Genomic DNA, 18643 nt, shown 5'->3' with positions numbered 1-18643 from the left:
GAATATCGGCCCCCTTTGTGCATACTTTCATAAAAAGGGTAGAGAAAGTCTGTGTTTTCTTGCATTGGAAATATTTGCCTGAACTGAAACATACGCAGTATTTTATAGACTGTACACCTCTCCCACCCAGGGTCAATAAAGACTAATTGGGAAAAATAAAAACACTAGCATGCTTCTCCATGAGCCCACTTACACACACAAATCATGTACCGCAGACAGTTTTGAAAGTTGGGCTCTATAAAAGGTGAATTTTAAAAGTCCGATGTGTGCTGAAATTAGGGAATGCACGAGTATGTTGGGCCGGCATGTGCCAAGCAGACTTCAAAAGCCGGCCAGATACACACATTCTTGCCGCTGCGCACACAAATAAAACATTTCCAAAAAAGGGGCAGGGCATGGGCATTATGGGATTTAACCATGAAATGTGTGCATAAATACTTCAGCGCACTGGGTTTTGGAAGTCCTATCTTTTTCCTGGGTGAACTGGGAAAACTGGCAATGGCGGTGCACGTGCCTTTTAAAATTCTCCCATTTAGGTGGTAGAAGCGGCATTTGCGCGCGTCCAATTAAAATTGAAAACACGTGTGCACACGGTCAGGCTATTTTGTAACATGCACGCGCATACACACGTATGTTATAAAATGGCCGCGTTCCTGGGCGCAGGCCGATGATTGTGCGCACATGTGCACCCCTTTGAAAGTTACTGTCTTTAGTGTTTACTTCATGTGTCAAAGTGTGTGGCACTAGCTACAGGGTATTACAGAAATGGGGGCTGTTTCAGAGATGGGAGGTGCAGGGTTATCGAAAGTGTGTTACTCGGGTAGGAGGTGCAGAGTTACCTGAGGGATGGTTATAGGGTGGGAGTTGCAAGGTTACCCTTGGGGGTGTTGCAAAGATTGAAGGTCCATGGTTTCTTGATTAGAGGTGTGGGAGTATCAGAGAGGGGAAATATAGAGATGACAGGGATGGAATTATCGGGGGTGGAGGATGTATATTATAGGTCATGGGAGGTGAGTAATTGCCTAGGGCAGCTAAACCCCCCCTTGCACCGGCCCTGCAGTTATTCATTCTTCAGTACTTGCCTGTCCATCACAGATATATTTAGCTAACAATTAGTCACCTGGTATAACTGTTAGATAATCTCAGGCTGAGTTTTCAGTTGGCACCTCACTACCCTTACTGTTCTGGTGTTCCCCTGCCACACCCCCAAAACAAGTCTGGTAGTACTCCAGCATCAGTGCCGTGTTAAAAGAAAGCCTTACCTCGTGTGTATTGTCTAGTATTTCCAAAGTGGAAGTAGTAACTGATGATAACCTGTATCACTGGAAAATATTTGTACACCATTTGTTTTAACTCTTAAGTAGTCCTGTGAACATTGGTGGATTTATACTCGGGCTGCTCTTAGGCATGTAGACAGCTGATTGCTAACCCATCTCCCCCAGTACTGCAAGACTAGGGCACCAGATGATGTAAAACAAGTGACTCACGCAGCAGGGAGGCTGCCCATAGCCACCTCCCTGCTCTGACTATTGATAAATCCATCACTGCATGTCAGCCAGAGTGTGGCAGATTACCTCAGACTTATTATCTGGTAGGTCCTCATCGGTTATGGTGTCACAGATGACATCAGACACTACATAAATCGACAGACCCCTGTGTTCCAGGCAAGGTAGTGTGGGACAGTTTTTTGAACCTGGCTATCACTTGGGATTCAAAGAGCTGCAGGGGAGACAGCTTATGGCCGGCCTGCTGGCTCAGTAGCACTGCTATGCAGAGACCTGGGCTAATTCCTGGCTCAGGGCTGTGGAGGCATTGCTTGCAGCCCATGCTGGGGAGGAAGGCGTCCCAGTCATCGTACAATGGGGACAGCTGGTGGCTAGATTTAGGGCTCAGGTTCTGAAAGGAGCCCTGGTACATGGCCACTGGTCCAGGACCATGATTGGACTAAACGTGAGTTGGGAAGGGCTCCACTTGAGCTGGAAGCCCAAATAGAGCAGGAAGAACCTGTCAGGTCATGAAAAGAGAAACTGCTTAAAGAAATTAACAAATACTAGCTTTTAGCAACAGACTGTGGCTATTACTTCTTGCTATGCATATCTTTCACTTAGTGTACAGAACAGCTTTCCATTGAGAACTGCACTTTGCCTCCCCTCGTTTCTTGCATGTCTCATACCAGCCTTCGTTTTCTGTTACTTATGGACAAGAACACTCCTAAAGTTATGAGCAGAGCTTGCGAAAGAGAAGACGACAGATTTGTACCGGCTTTGATAGGAGGCGAATGGTTGCTCTCCATATGCTGTGTCCTTCGTGTCTGTCCTTCATTCATCATTGTGAAAGGCCCACAGCCCCCCACACGTGTAGAGGGCGAGCTGGCGAGTCGCAGGAAAATGCCCTTTTAGAATGTGTTTTTGTTTTGATCTGGTAAGAAAAAGAATAAAATGGGGAAACAATGCTGTTCAATTTCCTGTCCCCTCCTCCTCCTCTTCCTCCTCATGGTTTTGTGCTGAATCTGACCTTCAAGTATCTGCTTTCAGCCTACAACTGAAGTGAGAGCCTCCGAGCCAGCAGCGGGATGGGAGGTTGTTTCATTAATTAAGGAGTTAATTGATGACCATTATCTGCTTGTAGCTTCTCAGTGTGTGTGTTTGGTATGTCTTATGGGAATGTGTTTTTGACAGATGGCAGGCTATGTGTTAAACCCGGAGTGTGTGTGTAATTCTGTAGTCTAGTCAGGTGTTCACTCTGAGAAAACAAAACAAATATATATACATACCTATAAATATATATATATTTAAAATTTAAAACAAAAACTAATAGTTCTGCTCATCTCTCATTTGAAAAGCTTTTATTGGTTTACTGGAATTTTATTTCCTTTTTTTGTACAGAGAATTAAAAAAAAATGGACAAAAACTTTGTAAAATATTGTGTGTGTGATTCCTTGTAAAATATTTTCAGATGGTTTATTACAGAGAATCAGTTATTAAATAATGTGCATATTTTCACTTCAGATGGAGAGTTCTTGTCTTTATTGATTGCTCAGTTGGAACGTTAACAATTTTCAAAGATCTCAGGCCCTGCCTCTCCTATCTGCCTACATCTCCTCTGTGATAGACAGAGGCCTAGGTCCTGCCTCTCCTATCTGCCTGCATTTCCTCTGTGATAGCCAGAGGCCTAGGTCCTGCCTCTCCTATCTGCCTGCATCTCCTCTGTGATAGACAGAGGCCTAGGTCCTGCCTCTCCTATCTGCCTGCATTTCCTCTGTGATAGCCAGAGGCCTAGGTCCTGCCTCTCCTATCTGCCTGCATCTCCTCTGTGATAGACAGAGGCCTAGGTCCTGCCTCTCCTATCTGCCTGCATTTCCTCTGTGATAGCCAGAGGCCTAGGTCCTGCCTCTCCTCTGTGATAGACAGAAGCCTAGGTCCTGCCTCTCCTATCTTCCTACATCTCCTCTGTGATAGACAGAGGCCTAGGCCCTGCCTCTGCTATCTGCCTGCATCTCCTCTGTGATAGACAGAAGCCTAGGTCCTGCCTCTCCTATCTTCCTACATCTCCTCTGTGATAGACAGAGGCCTAGGCCCTGCCTCTCCTATCTGCCTGCATCTCCTCTGTGATAGCCAGAGGCCTAGGTCCTACCTCTCCTATCTGCCTGCATCTCCGCAGAATAGAGGTTTTAGGCCCTGCTATCTGCCTGCACCTCCATAGGAGAGACGTCTCAGGCCCTGCCTCTCCTATCTGCCTGCGTCTCTACAGGATAGTGGTCTTAGGCCTTGTCTCTTCTAACTGCCTGTGTCTCGGTCTCCTCTGCAGCGTTGCCTGATGCCAAAATTTTTTTCAGCCCAATTGGTCACCCAATCTAGCCCAAAAGTAGCCCAAAACTCATAAGTTGTGAAAATAATTTTTACTCTGTACGATAGTACACAAATTCCTGCATCATCTGCATCCAAGTTTACAAAAGTAACAATGTATAGAAAAAAGTAAAAAACAAGATTGATAGAAAAGTATATTCCTAACAAGCTTTTAGTGGCTCCATTGCAATGGGCCTGGCCGCAGTTCTTAAGAAACCATGAACGCTCTCATTAAGTCTCTCGTCTGCTGCTCATCCGGGGGAACGTAGATTTCTTTTACCTGGCGTCCAAGATCCAGAAGTGAACTAGATTGGGTATTAGTCAGATTCAGCATAGGGGATAGAGGAGAAATGTCATTTCAATAGTTAAAAGAGCAAAATCAGATGAAAAGGGTTGGGTTTCCTTGTTTTTTTTCCATATTTGCAAATAAGACATTGTGCCAGATCCCTTGACAGGAATAGGCTTGTTCTAAATTTGATGAATTTTTTAAAAAAGGGTTCATAAAGCTTTGCAAAAATTGGATGTGGAAAAATCTTGTGACAACCCATTAGCTAAGTGGCTTAGAGAGGTGGAATTCCCTTTTACAACTGATATGCTGGGGGCTTGCTTTAAAAGGCTGAAATAAATTACAGGGTTCATGTACTTAAGCGAAATGCATTCTATAGTTCTTCATAGAGATTATAAATTTTACACTTGTAAGTACGATAAGTTTTTTAAACATTTACCATGTGAGGTACACTCAGCTAAAACAATAAAACAAAACAATTAATAGAGTTAAATCAAATTTTAGAGATGTATTTAAAACTTTCCAAAATGTTATGGTTCAAATCAACACAGAGAAACACGTGTGTTGCGCTTGGAAGTGGACCCTTGTCCTGGAGCAGTGGAGGACGGCTCCCTGGTCAGGCCCAGGAAGCACCTGCCACCAGGAGGCAGAGCACAGGAGACTAGCTGGAGCTTCACCACTGGAAGCCCACGGTCCCCCCAGGTGGAGCCCTTGGGGACCCGGGACTCTTGGACTTAGGTGGGCCTCGCAGGGTCTCCCAGAAAGGAAGTTCAAAGGTGTGCCCACCAGGATCAAGGGTGCGAGGTCGATGTCTAGGCTGGAGGCCTGAGGGATCAGGGAAGGCCAGAAGAGTGTCTGTGATGACAAGGCTAGGAGCAAGGCCAGAATCAAGGAGGCAGGTCAGTGATAGCAGAGGTCAAGTTCCAAAGGTCAGTCCGAGAGTAGTCAGCCAAAGCAGAGGTCAGACGTGGTCGAGCAGGCAGGCAGTGGTCAGTATCCAGGCAGCGATCAGTGTAGTCAAGAACAGGCAGAGGTCAGTACCAGAGAGTCAGTCCAAGAGGAACAGGAGGACACTGGAACAGGACTGGAACGAGACTGGAACAGGCGATGAGACACGGAGGCAAACTAGAACACAGACAGTGTCGACCCGATTGCCAAGGCAAGGAAGAGCAGACAGGCACTTCTTTTTCTACTGTGTTCAATCACGGCGCACCACGGAGCTTGGACCCGCCCCTGGCCCTATAAGGGACCGGGCACTCCGCGCACGTGCATAGGGGCGGGGCTGACGCCACAGAGGACGCCAAGCCCCGCCGTGAGGCCTGGTGCATTGAGGAAGGCCCGGCGACTGCCGCCGCGGGATACCGAGGCCTGGAGAAGCTTGTGGCTGTTGCTGGAGAGGCCGACCCAGGACCTGCAGAGGAGTTGGTGAGGTGAGCAGGCCTGTGCGCGGGCCGAGCGCGGACGGGGCGCGCAACAACGTGCACATATACTGGCCAACCCCTCCCCCCCCCCCCTTCTGCCCTGCAGATTCTCCTCCTGCCTGGTGCTTGTAAGGGATTTTCTTTTTTTTTTTTGGTAATGGTTTGGCTAAAGAAAGAAGGGTGCAGAACAAAGGGGAAAAACCCCCCAGCAGGCACAACCTTGTTTTCAATTCTGTGTTGAATCACCGTCGTCTGTCCCTGTTCACGGCTTACAGTAGCTTGTTGTGACTGTAAGGCATCAGGGAAAGGTTGGTACTTCATGCTTTGCAGCTTTAAGTACATATTCCCCGCCCACCATGCTCTCCTTCCGCTTCCGGCAAGCCGCCCAAGAAAAAAAAAAGTCCAAAATCCCGCAGGCGAAAAAACAGAAAAATTTCCCGCACATGCTCATTGGAAAGTAGCCCAACTGGGCGTGAAAACCGCCCATCTGGCAACACTGCTCCTCTGTGATAGACAGAGGTCTCAAGCCCTGCCTCTTGTATCTGCCTGCGTCTCCCTTATTGCAGCAGCAGAGACCTGAATGACTAAGCCTCCTTCCCTCTTCTGTCAAGAGCCTGAATGTCCATACTGTAATATGAGTTGTCAATGTGGCTATCAGGGAGCATGACTTTAGGACACCGTGACTCTTAGGAGTCTTGCTGCTCATAGCATCAATGGCACCTGCTTGCTTTTTTCCAGTCCTAATGACTAGATCCTTTACTGAACTTACATTGCCATACTTTATTTATATGCTTGTTTTGGATGGTCTATGGATGATTGGGGTGAGGCGGTTCTCTGTGAGGTCCTCACAAGAGCAGATCTCACTGTGAGCGAGCCTTTCTCTATTAACAGTACTAATATCTTGCTCCTCCACTGCTCTCCACGTTAGCTGCCTTGTCATTGCCCGGGTGGGGAGGAGTTCCCATGTTCAGTTTGGTAGGAAAGGGAAAGAAAACCTTTGCGCATGCACCTTTCCTCCTCCTCCGTGCAAGTACTATAACACAAAAATGGGTGCTTTAAGTGCTTTGGGGGGGAAGGGGGTTCATACTTGAAGTTATCCATGGTTGATAAATGACGTAAAAGGTTGGGCATGTCCCAGTGCAGTATTGGGCAATTTTCTCAGGAAATCACGTCATATTTCTCCGCTGTCCTTCCTTAACCTACCTTGCAAAGTCATCCAGCTAGAAACGGCTCATAAAGGATGGAGAGTGCTGAAACCGAGTACTGCGTATCTTTATAGAACAAGGGGGTAGGATCAGGAAGAGCATCAGGAAACACTTTTTCACAGAAAGTGTGGTGGATGCCTAGAAGGCCTTCCCAGAGGAAGTGGGGAAGACAAAACAGTAATGGAATGTTAAAAAGCAGGAAATATACGCAGAGGATCCCCAGCGGCAAGACGATGGGAAGGAAGGTCGGGGTTTCCCGCCTGGCATGGCGATTGCAGCCCAGAAACAGCGCTGGCAAAGCAACGTGCTTCCTAGAAGCACAATCCTAAACAGCAGTGGTTTAACTTCATTGGGCCTCCAAGAAGGCTGGGGGGACTGGCGTGAAGAGACCATGGTTGAACCCCCAACTTCACTGAGCATGGAAAGGGGGATTGGGTGTTAGCTTAAGTACTGAGCTTGTCAGAGGAAAAACTGAAGACGATAAAGTCTGCAATGGAGGTGGTGGAGGCCATCACTGTAACAGATTTTGGACATGCTGGGGCAGATATGGAGTGGTAGGAAAAGGATTGACACGTCAGGTAAAAGATGTGAGAGAATCTTTTGTTGCTGGCTTGCATATGGGAATTCACCTGCACATCTACCCAGAGTACACGATCTCGTCTGGGCAGACCAAATGGGCCATTTGGTCTTTATCTACCATCATCCACCATGTTACTATTATACAGGCCAATTCAGTATGGTGCGCTCAGGCCAAGCGCACCATTAGCTCCCGTTTGGACACACGTTTTCCACGCGCTATTATTACCCCTTATCAGTAAGGGGTAATAGCGCGTGGAAAACGTGCATCCACCCCCCCCCCCCCCAAACCCCCCCCCGAAACTAATAGCGCCCTCAACATGCAAATGCATGTTGATGAGCCTATTAGTTAGTCCCGCGCGATACAGAAAATAAAATGTGCAGCCAAGCCGCACATTTTACTCTCAAAAATTAATGCTTGCCCAAAGGCAAGAGTTAATTTTGGCCCCCACAGGGCAAGTGTACAGAAAAGCAGAAAAAACTGCTTTTCTGTACACCCTCCGACTTAATATCATAGCGATATTAAGTCGGAGGCCCCAAAAATAAAATTTTTTTTAAAAATCTTAAAAAAAAAAAAATCTGCCCGCGACCCGCAGGTTGGAAGACGGACACTCAATTTTACTGGCATCCGTTTTCCAAACCCGTGGCTGTCAGCGGGTTCAACAACCGACGTCAGTAAAATTAAGCGTCGGCTGTCAAACCCGCTGACAGCTGCGCTGCTGCCAATATGGAGGTGCTAAGGACACGCTAGTGTCCCTAGCGCCTCCTTATTGGTGCGGGCCCTCATTTGCATACTGAATCGCGCGCCCAGTAGAGTGGCCTGGACGCGCGTCGGGAGAGCAGGCGCTCACCTCGGATCGCCGGCTCTCCTGCACATTTTACTGAATCGGCCCGAGTGGGGGCCATCAGATGGGCCCTGTGTCATGAAAGGGTCCTCAGAGGGATTCTGGGTGGGGAAGACCCCCCAAGTCTGTTTGGGTTTTTGAGGTAAATTTCTGGGGAGGTTTGTGGTTATAATAAAGGAGAGCAAACATAACATAGCAATGACAACAGAAAAATACCAAAAGGGTCCATTCAGTCTGTCCAGCAAGTTTCTTATGGTAGTAACAAATAAAGTCAAGCCTTGGGTTTGGTTATGATGCATTGGCCAGGAATTTAACCCAGGACAACTGCTTGGAAGGCAGCCATGCTAACCACTATAACACCAATGCAAAAGCTGTCACTTGGGATGGGAAGTATGATATTCTGAATGGCCACTAGATGGCATTCCTTCTAGTAAAATTACATAAGGCATGCACACTGGGGCAGAATTTTAAAGTTACGCGCGCGGAGTATATTTGTGCGCTCTACCCGGCGCGCACAAATGTACACCCAATTTTATAACATGCGCGCGCTACCACGCGCATGTTATAAAATCCGGGGTCGGTGCGCACAAGAGGGTGCACACATGTGCTCGGCCCCCCCATCTTCCCTTCCCTTATCTAACCTACCCCCCAGCCTTAACTAAATCCCCCCCCCCCACCACCACCACCACCACCGTTGTTCCAAAAGTTACGCCTGCCTGAGGCGAACTTAAAAAACAGAATCAAGTACTGGAAGACTGGGATCAAGGAACCAACAGATGCCGAAGTAATATTCAGGTAATAGGAGTCCCAGAAGTATGAAAGAAAGAGAACTGTTCCAGCTGATGGAAGAATGGATCCCTGGGGCACTGAATGTATTTAGAGAAGGAAGACCGAGATTTGAACGTTTGCCATCGGTTGGGGACTCCGAAAAATAGTGATGAGAGACTACGTCCGAGACACGAGCCTTGTGTTATTGTGACAAAGCTATAATAATGGTAGCACATCATTTGAAAAAATCCCTAGAGATATGGGGAAAGAAATCCCGTTCCAGAACTTCTCTGCAAAGGTGGTGACACAAAGAAAGGAGCTAACCCCATATTGCTCAGAGCAAATATATGCTACTGTATCCTGCAAGTTTGAAAAAGCTTTTGACAAAAATTAAAGGGAAAAGGAAAAGCCAATGGCTTTCATGTGATCCTGGGGCCAGAAATCATGTTCTGATAGAAACCAATATTGTTATCAGAAGGCGTGGTCCTGACATACTCCCCTGGATTGATACTGTGAACTCTCAAAGAGAAAATATTTTTAAAAACCATTAAAAAATGACTGCTTATTTTAAGGGGAAAGAAAGGTTGTCAGGTAACCGCCTGCCTGTTTATGGCTCTGCCATAAACAGGCAGGCGGTTACCTGACAGGCAGGCGGCTATGCAGTGATCCATTTTAAGCTTTTAGGCTTTGACAAATAGATTTGTGCAGAATTGTGACCAATGAATGCGTCATCTGTGGAATGTGTGCTCTGCTGGGTGTTTACTGCTACCTTTCCCATAGAAACCAACTGTCCTCAGGTTAACCTTTGTCACCCAATGAACCACTCACTTATTTTTATTTGATTTTTATATTCCGTTTTTTAGCCACTTCAATGGGTCAAAGCTGTTGGACAAAAAAAAAATAAAAAAATAAATATATATATATATATATATCATGTTTCTTCTTAAGATTTGATATTATATATAACCCCACTCTTGTGTGTGTTCCGGCATGCATGGGCCATAAACTTATTTGTAAGCTCTAGTCAGGAATCCTGACTAGCTCTTTTCTGTTGCCCCTTCCCCAGAATGTGGATCATTAGGCTTGGGGGGAAAGGTTTCCTTTTGGGTCCCAGGACAAGGGTAGCTAACTTCCTTTTGGTTATTCTTAGGAGGGGGGGGGGGGGGGGATCTCTCTTCTTTGTGAGTGCTGCGTGGCCAAATAAAGACGCTGGTTGCACTGGGTTAGTGTTCAAACTTAAATTTACTGAATAAGATAGTTGCAGATGGCACATGGTTCCAGCACCGCAGTCTTTCTTCTCTCAAGTACAGTTTTCACCTCTATCTGTGGTTTCTCCCTTCCCCCATTCTTCCTCTCCTCTTTCCTGATTCCTTCTAGTTTGACCTCTTTTTGCTTTTTCTCTGGCATTTTACCTTCTTCCCTTCTCTTCCCTCTTCTTCTCTTCTCTCCTCTCCCCTCATTCCCAACATAAATTTTCCATCAGATACTGTCAGAAATCCACCCTAACCCCTACATCATTTGCCACCATTTACTTTCAGGATTATTCTGTAAAATACTGTCATTTCATTTTTTTACCTTCAAAGATGATAAAATAGCTTGGAAAATATGGTCTATCATTTCTTTCCTAATTAGGAGTTCAACTTGGCTCTGTTTGTTTCCAGATTGGCTGAGCCAATCCTGGTTTTATCCCCTTTGTATATTCTGATGTTCTTAAGAAGGACCAGGTCCAATGAAAGGGGCAGCACTTCTTTGTACTTATACAGAGCTACTGTTAAGCCAGCAGTTCTCCAGCTGTTCATAACAGTAATTTCCTGTTAGATTGCTGTCTGCATTTCATTGTTCTGCAGGCTTAGGATTTAACATTTTTGTGAGCAATATTCTGAAAGGGCTATCAAGAAAGGTTTGCCTTTTTGTGGATGATACCAAAACTTGCAACAGGATGGTTATACTGCAAGGGGTGGAAAGCATGAGGAGGAATCTAGAGAAGTTTGAGGAATAATCTAGAGGCTGGCCGTTAAGATTTAATGCTAAAAATGCAGGTTTATGCATTCAGGATGCAAAAATGAAAGGGAGCAATTCAGTATAGAGGGGTGAAGTTCTTCTAGTTTCTGCACAAAACAGCAGTGGGATCTGGATACGATCATATCTTCAGATGACCAAAAAGATGAAGGAAAAGGCAGAAGGATGCTTAAGTAAACAACAGGAAAGGAGAAGTGATATTGCTTCTGTACTTCATTTGGGCTGTGATAGGCTCAGTGAAACTTATTACATAGGTCCTACTGAGAGAGAGAAAAAGGTTTAACCGAGTTCAGAAGAAGGAGGGAGTTTTCAGTGCCCACTACTGGCCAGCCAGCCTGACAAGAAAACCGAAAGCACAAAACCTCCAACTTCCGCCACCTTTTTCCAGAGGGGCGGACGTTGGTTTCATTAGGGGACGTTTAGTTCCTGAAGTCGCTTGGCCTGGGTTCCGACAGAGGAAGACGTCGCCAAGAACTACTCCTCCCAGCGTTCCGTGCGGTGCGCAGGCGCACGACGGGTGTTTGTATGCGGGAAGCAGGAAGGAGGTGCTGGAAAGCAGCTTCCGGAGCTGCCTGTGGCGCTCCCCGAGAGAAGGTTGTCCGAGCTTCGAGGAAAGAGGAACTCTGCTGTCTCCGTTCTCTCCTGAGCGCCGCCCCCTGGTGGGGAAGGAGACGCGCCGGCACGGAGACTGGGAAAGACCAAGGCTTGGCGAGTGAGGCCTGCGGACTTAGCATGGTGTGACCGGGGGGGGGAAGGCGGCGAGAGAGCGCAAGAGACACCCCGGGAGAGAAAGTGGGTGCTTCGGGATAAAGAGAAGCAGCGTGGAGGGTGGAGCGGGGTTCGTGCCGGCCTGCTCTGCCGCCCCCCCTCTTCCTCTTGACCTGGATTAATTCATGAAATCCTCGGGGAAGCCTGCAGCGGGAATGGAGAGGGCGGAGGCCTGGCCCAGCGAGTCGTGATGCCGCCCTGCTGAAGCTGTGCCGGGGCGAGGGGCCGTGCTGGCAAATACTGGCGCTGCCTGCAGAAAGCGAACAAAAGGTGGAAAGTTTCGTATTGGTTCGAGGACAGGAGACGGGCGGAGGCTCAGTTCTCGCCAGGGACAGGACCGATATGTTGGAGATCCCGCCCTTGTAGTACCTGCCTCGGGAGCAGGGCAGGCTCACCCAAAGCTGGTTTTGTGGTGGCATTTTCATTGCTTAAAAAAAAAATAAACAAACCACCCCTACAAAATGAATCGTTATCTTCCTGTTGCCCGGCAGCACTTTTTGGCCGCACTCGCCAGCACTAGCGTGGTGGTAAAGACAATATGTGCCACTGTCATATTTTTATATCTGCTCTCCTTTGGGGTAGACACAGTAATTGTACTTGGGGTAACCCCTGGCTACCTCTTCCCTCCAAACGTTTGGATCTGGACACTAGCCACGCATGGGGTAGTGGAAAACCACATCTGGGATGCTAGTTTGAGCTTGGCTACAGTGGTAGTAGCTGGAAGGCTCCTGGAGCCATTATGGGGAGCCCTGGAACTGCTGATTTTCTTTACAGTTGTGAACGTTTCAGTTGGAGTCTTGGGGGCCTTTTCATACTTACTCACCTATGTGGCAACATTCAACCTGGTTTATTTGTTTATGATTCATATCCATGGTGTGCTGGGTTTTTTTGGCGGAGTCTTGGTTGCCCTCAAACAGACCATGGGTGACAGCATAGTCTTGAAAGTTCCCCAGATTCGCATGAAAGTAGTCCCCATGCTCCTATTGCTTATACTGACTGTTCTGAGGTTTACTACCCTGATTGAGAGCAATATGTTGGCGTCATACGGTTTTGGGGTCCTCTCCAGCTGGGTGTATCTCCGCTTCTATCAGAGGCACAGCCGGGGTCGTGGAGATATGTCAGACCACTTTGCTTTTGCCACATTCTTTCCAGAGATCCTGCAGCCTGTGGTTGGACTGGTGGCCAGTCTAGTGCATCAAATTCTGGTGAAAGTGAAGATCTGTAGGAAAACAGTGAAGCGTTACGATGTTGGTGCACCTTCCTCCATCACTATCAGTCTGCCAGGAACCGATCCCCAGGATGCCGAGAGGAGAAGGTACCCACAAGCCCCATTCAAGTGCACCTCTGAGCTTGCCAAATGTCTAGGAATGTTTAGCCCATCAGTATGATGGGCTGAACATTCCTGATTCTTTAGTTTTGACAGTAGATTGTGATGAAAGCATGACATACCTGATACTCTCTGTTCCTAAAACCTGATACTCTCCTTTTCATCTGAGGGACTTTGAGCCAATAGCTGATGTCAAAGCTCTATGGCTGTGAAAAGCAGCAAAATCTGACTTTCCAGCAGGTTTTTCTGATTTTCATTGGTTCTTCCCTCATCAGTCAATGATATCCCAGAGGGGCTCTGCAAGACCCTCTTTATGTGTTTTTCCTTGCCTCTTCATTATTCTTTCTCTTGGTTTATTTGTGTATTACCATATTACTGAGCATTGAGTTGATATGTATGTGCAACTGAGAAGAAGGGGGTGATGTAGAGAAATGGCTTGCTCTCCTTGGATGTATATATACTTATATATTTATGTGCATGTGAAATGAAGAATGGTGAGCTTCATGAAATGACTTCAGGTTTAAGTGACAGCTGTGCTGTAATAGCTTTGGGAAAAGCACCTTTTTAAATATTAAAGTTTGAAATACAACCTCTGTGACTAAGCAGATTACTCATTCTAGGGCAGTGCTTCATTTTCAGTGTTGTCACATCTTGTCTTCCTGTCTGGTCCTCAGCCAGCAAAGGAGACCTAAAGTACCTTGGAGGGAATATGGCCTGGAAATAGGGTAAAATGTGGGTATATGATATTTTACTTTTAATTAAGTCACTGGTGGAAAGTTGATTTATTTTTCCATTATTGATTATATATGGCAGTTTGTTGCTTTATAATAGTGTTCTAAGAAAATATAGACGTTTGATAGCATCATATTGTTTGTGTGTAAACGGTTTTACTTCTTTAAAATACAGCTTCAATTTTTCCCAACCTTTTCAAACCCAAGGCACACCTATATTAACAAAAATGTTTGGCATACCAGCATTCATGGAGCAAGAGGATTAATCACAGAGAAAACACATATGGCACAAGAAGATCTAGAGAATCACTGAAAAACCCATCAGTCTTTCTTCCAAATTTTAAAACAAAGTGGGGGGAAGGGCATAGGACTTACAAATCCATCCGTCCATCCCTTTATTTACAAGTTTAGGAGAAGGGAAAAATCAGTGTGGTGCGGGCAGCTGAATAGCATAGTTACCTCGGCTGCTAGATATGATTGTCTCTGCATCTTCTCCCAGCACTTCTTGCTTTACATCCAGTGCTAGGTGCATGCTCTCCCAGACAGCCTAGGAATAAGACAGAGAGGCTGGAAAGACTGAAAGGAGGTGGCTTAAATGGGGGAAGAAAAGGAGCTGCTGTGTGTAAGGTTTTTGCTGCTCAAAGCGAGGCACAGGTATCCCTGCTGCCTGTTAATTCCTACACTCTTGGATTCATGCTGTATCTAGGAAGGAGAGGTATGCTTGGGTACCACATCTTTTCAGAAAGAAGGTCCTGCATGTTTAAGAGCCATCACGCCTTGTTTTTTGTTGCTGAGAGGTGCTGAGGACAGAATTCAGATGAAGGTCTAGATTGGAGCATCAGGCAGCAGTAACTCTTCCATGGCACACCTGATCAGGTCTGATGTCACACCAGTGTGCCATGGCGTACTGGTTGGAAAACACTAGTTCAGTTCAGAAAAGTTCACATCCCATTATAAAACATCAGAAATGTTGTTTAAAGAAAGACATATTTAAATTTGAGTTATTCCTCCTTTAGAAGTGAGCAGTATAGCTATTTAGATTGCTCAGACCTGCAAAGGATGTTAGCAAATACTGTTATAGCTCAGGGCCTTCTCATTACTAGATTTTCCTATAAAATTTAGGGTTTTTTTTGATATTTTGAGAGCGATGGCCGGATTAACTCTTCCAGTAAACCATGTCTGAGGACACAATCTCCTTGAAAATAAATTATGCAGTGGATTGTAATGAGATTAGCTTTACATCCTGGTTATTTTCAAGTTTACTTTATTGTAAACAGCGAGTAATCCTACAATTCAGTTTTGAGATGACTTAGTAACATACAGGCTGATTCAGTACGACAGAGCGCAGTGTTAACGCGTGGCCAACCTCCCCGAAACTAATAGCGGCTGCAACATGCAAATGCATGTTGATGGCCCTATTAGTTATTCCTGAGTGATTCAGTAAGTAAAATGTGCAGCCAAGCTACATATTTTACTTTCAGAAATTAGCGCCTACACAAAGGTAGGCATTAATTTCTGCCGGCACTGGGAAAGTGTACAGAAAAGCAGTAAAAACTGCTTTTCTGTACACCCTCTGACTTAATATCATGGCAATATTAAGTCGGAGGTCCCAAAAGTAAAACATAACTAAAAATAATAGTAAATGACGGCAGATAAAAACTAAAATGGTCCATCTAGTCTGCTCAACAAGTTTATTTTCAGGGTAGTAACTGCCTGTCCATGCAAGTTACCCCCAAGTCTTCTGTTAAAGGTAGTAAGTGCTGTTCTGTGCAAGTTACCCCAAGCCACCTTACTATAGGCATAAAAAATGCCATGCTTGGTCAGACCAAGGTCCCATCGAGCCCAGCGTCTTGTCTGTGACAGTGGCCAGTCCGGGTCATAAGTACGTGGCAGATCCCAAAAAGTCAATCTGCTTCTTGTTACTCGTAAGAACATAAGAAATTGCCATGCTGGGTCAGACCAAGGGGCCATCAAGCTCAGCATCCTGTTTCCAACAGAAGCCAAACCAGGCCACAAGAACCTGGCAATTACCCAAACACCAAGAAGATCCCATGCTACTGATGCAATTAACAGCAGTGGCTATTCCCTAAGTAAACTTGATTAATAGCAGTTAATGGACTTCTCCTCCAAGAGCTTATCCAAACCCTTTTTGAACCCAGCTACACTAACTGCACTAACCACATCCTCTGGCAACAAATTACAGAGCTTAATTTGTGTTGAGTGAAAAGACATTTTCTCCGATTAGTCTTAAATATGCTACTTGCTAACTTCATGGAATGCCCCTAGTCCTCCTATTATCCGAAAGTGTAAATAACGATTCACATCTACTCGTTCAAGACCTCTCATGATATTAAAGACCTCTATCATGTCTCTTCTCCAAGCTGAGCAGCCCTAACCTCTTCAGCCTTTCCTCATGGGGGAGCTGTTCCTTCACCTTCACCATTTTGGTTGCTCATCTCTGTACCTACTCCATCGCAACTATATCTTTTTTGAGATGCGGTGACCATAGTTGTACACAGTATTCAAGGTGCGGTCTCACCATGGAGCAGTACAGAGGCATTATGACATTTTCCATTTTATTCACTATGATGCCTAGACCTTTTTCCTGGGTGGTAGTTCCTAATATGGAACCTAATATTGTGTAATTACAGCAAGGGTTATTTTTCCCTATATGCAACACCTTACAATTGTCCACATTAAATTTCATCTGCCATTTGGATGCCCAATCTTTCTCTTGCATGGTCCTCCTGTAATGTATCACAATCCACTTGTGATTTAACTACTCTGAATAATTTTGTATCGTCCGCAAATTTGATAACCTCACTCATCATATTCCTTTCCAGATCATTCATTCATATATATATATATATATATATATATATATATATATATATATATATATATATATTTTGAAAAGCACCAGTCCAAGAACATAGGCACTCCACTGTTTACCTTTACCCACTGAGAAAATTGACCATTTAATCCTACTCTCTGTTTCCTGTCTTTTAACCAGTTTGTAATCCACGAAAGGACATTGCCTCCTATCCCATGACTCTAGATTTCTTAGATGCCTCTCATGAGGGACTTTGTCAAACGCCTTCTGAAAATCCAAATATTTATTTATTTATACTTTTTTAATATACTGACGTTCAAGACCACAGTCTTATCAAGCCGGTTTACATGTAACTTAACCAGGGAAAATTACAAATAACGAGAAGAGTAAAACAAGATAATCAAGGTAAACAGGATGGATAGGTTACAGTAACAGGTGGAGTGAACGAGAAATAACTTAAGTAAATCTAGAGTGATGGAATTTGAAGTTAAATTCCATTAAATTTGAAAGTTGGAATGTAATAGCGGCATATAAACAGACTAATCAGAGCTTAAGTTACAGTGAATATAAATTGTAATAGTGACATATAAATAATTTGGTGACGGTATGTTACTGAATCGATGACAGAATCAAAAGTCTGTTTTAATGTCGCCTCGGCTTAAGGAAAGGCTTGTTTGAAGAGCCAAGTTTTTAAGTTCTTCCTGAATGTTGGCAGGCATTGTTCCTGACGTAGTTCTGTGGGAAGAGTGTTCCAATGAGAAGGACCGGCGGTGGAGAAGGCGCATTTCATGATGGAGGGGTGCAGCGTGGACTTGGTGGGGGGGGACTTGAAGGGTACCTTTATAGGCTTCTCTGGTGGGTCTCATGGAGGAGTGTAGGAGGAGTGGGAATTTTAGCTGGAGTGAGGACTGATTGTGGATGGTCTTGTGGATGATGGTCAGGGACTTATAAAGGATTCTGTAATTGATGGGAAGCCAATGTAAATTCTTGAGAATGGGTGTGATATGTTCTCTTCGACTGGAATTGGTTAGTATCCTTGCAGCTATGTTCTGGAGCATCTGCAAAGGTTTGGTTGAAGTTGAAGGGAGGCCAAGGAGAAGTGAGTTGCAGTAGTATGTTTTTGAGAATAGGGTGGCTTGTAGAACTGTGCGGAAATCGTGAAAGTGCAGTAGAGGTTTTATCCTTTTCAAGACTTGTAATTTATAGAAGCATTCCCTTGTGGTATTGTTAATGAATTTCTTGAAGTTCAGTCGTGGTCTAGTATAGTGCCAAGATCTCTCACGTGGGTTGTGAAGGCTGAGGCTGTGGTGAGGTTGTTGAGGTGGAAGTTATGATCATTGGGGGAGATGAGGAGTTCAGTTTTATTGGTATTTAAGACTAAGTTGAGGCTGGAGAAGAGCAGGTTAATGGAGTGTAGGCAGCTGTTCCAGAATTTGAGGGTATTAGGGATGGATTCAGTTATGGGTATCAAAATCTGAACGTCATCGGCGTAAATGAAGTGTGTTAGTTTCAGATTAGCGAGGAGCTGGCAGAGGGGTAGCAGATATATATTAAAGAGGGTGGGGGAGAGAGATGATCCTTGGGGTACGCCATGTGAAGAGCTGTAGGGCTGGGATTCTTTATTGTTTATTTTGACCTGGTAATTTCTGTTGTTCAGGAAAGACTTGAACCAGTTAAGGACTGTACCCGAGATGCCAATATCTGAAAGGCGGCTTATGAGAGTGGAATGATTTACCGTGTCAAACGCCGCTGAAATATCCAGAAGAGCCAATAGGAATGTTTGACCTTTGTCTAGACCCATGAGGATATTGTCTGTGAGTGAGATAAGGAGTGATTCTGTGCTTAAGGATTTCCGGAATCTGTACTGGGCCAGGTAGAGAATCCTCTGATTATCTAGATAGTCAGAGAGTTGTGAATTAACCAGTTTCTCCATTAGTTTGGCAATGAAGGGAAGGTTAGCTATCGGGCGGAAGTTCGCTGGGTCTACTGGGTCCAGGTTTGGTTTCTTAAGAAGTGGTT

The 18643-nt window shown here is 45.3% G+C and overlaps 1 protein-coding gene across 2 annotated transcripts in view; it reads left to right on the top strand.

Annotated features, from left to right (window-relative positions):
• The first annotated feature begins 11381 nt into the window (after positions 1 to 11381).
• Positions 11382 to 18643, top strand: part of TMEM115 (transmembrane protein 115) — a 35976-nt gene continuing 28714 nt past the window's right edge. For both annotated transcript variants that reach the window (XR_003856396.1, XM_029599531.1), the window contains exon 1: positions 11382 to 13048. Coding sequence is in view for 1 of the 2 variants with exons in the window: in XM_029599531.1 (XP_029455391.1) it covers positions 12195 to 13048 (854 nt within the window). In the remaining variant the exon portion in view is untranslated. The remainder of the gene's footprint in view (positions 13049 to 18643) is intronic.

This window comes from Rhinatrema bivittatum, chromosome 4 (assembly GCF_901001135.1).
Source record: "Rhinatrema bivittatum chromosome 4, aRhiBiv1.1, whole genome shotgun sequence".
NCBI lineage: Eukaryota > Metazoa > Chordata > Amphibia > Gymnophiona > Rhinatrematidae > Rhinatrema > Rhinatrema bivittatum.
The sequence above is the reverse complement of the archived record's forward strand: the minus strand, read 5'-3'. Positions and strand labels throughout refer to the sequence as shown.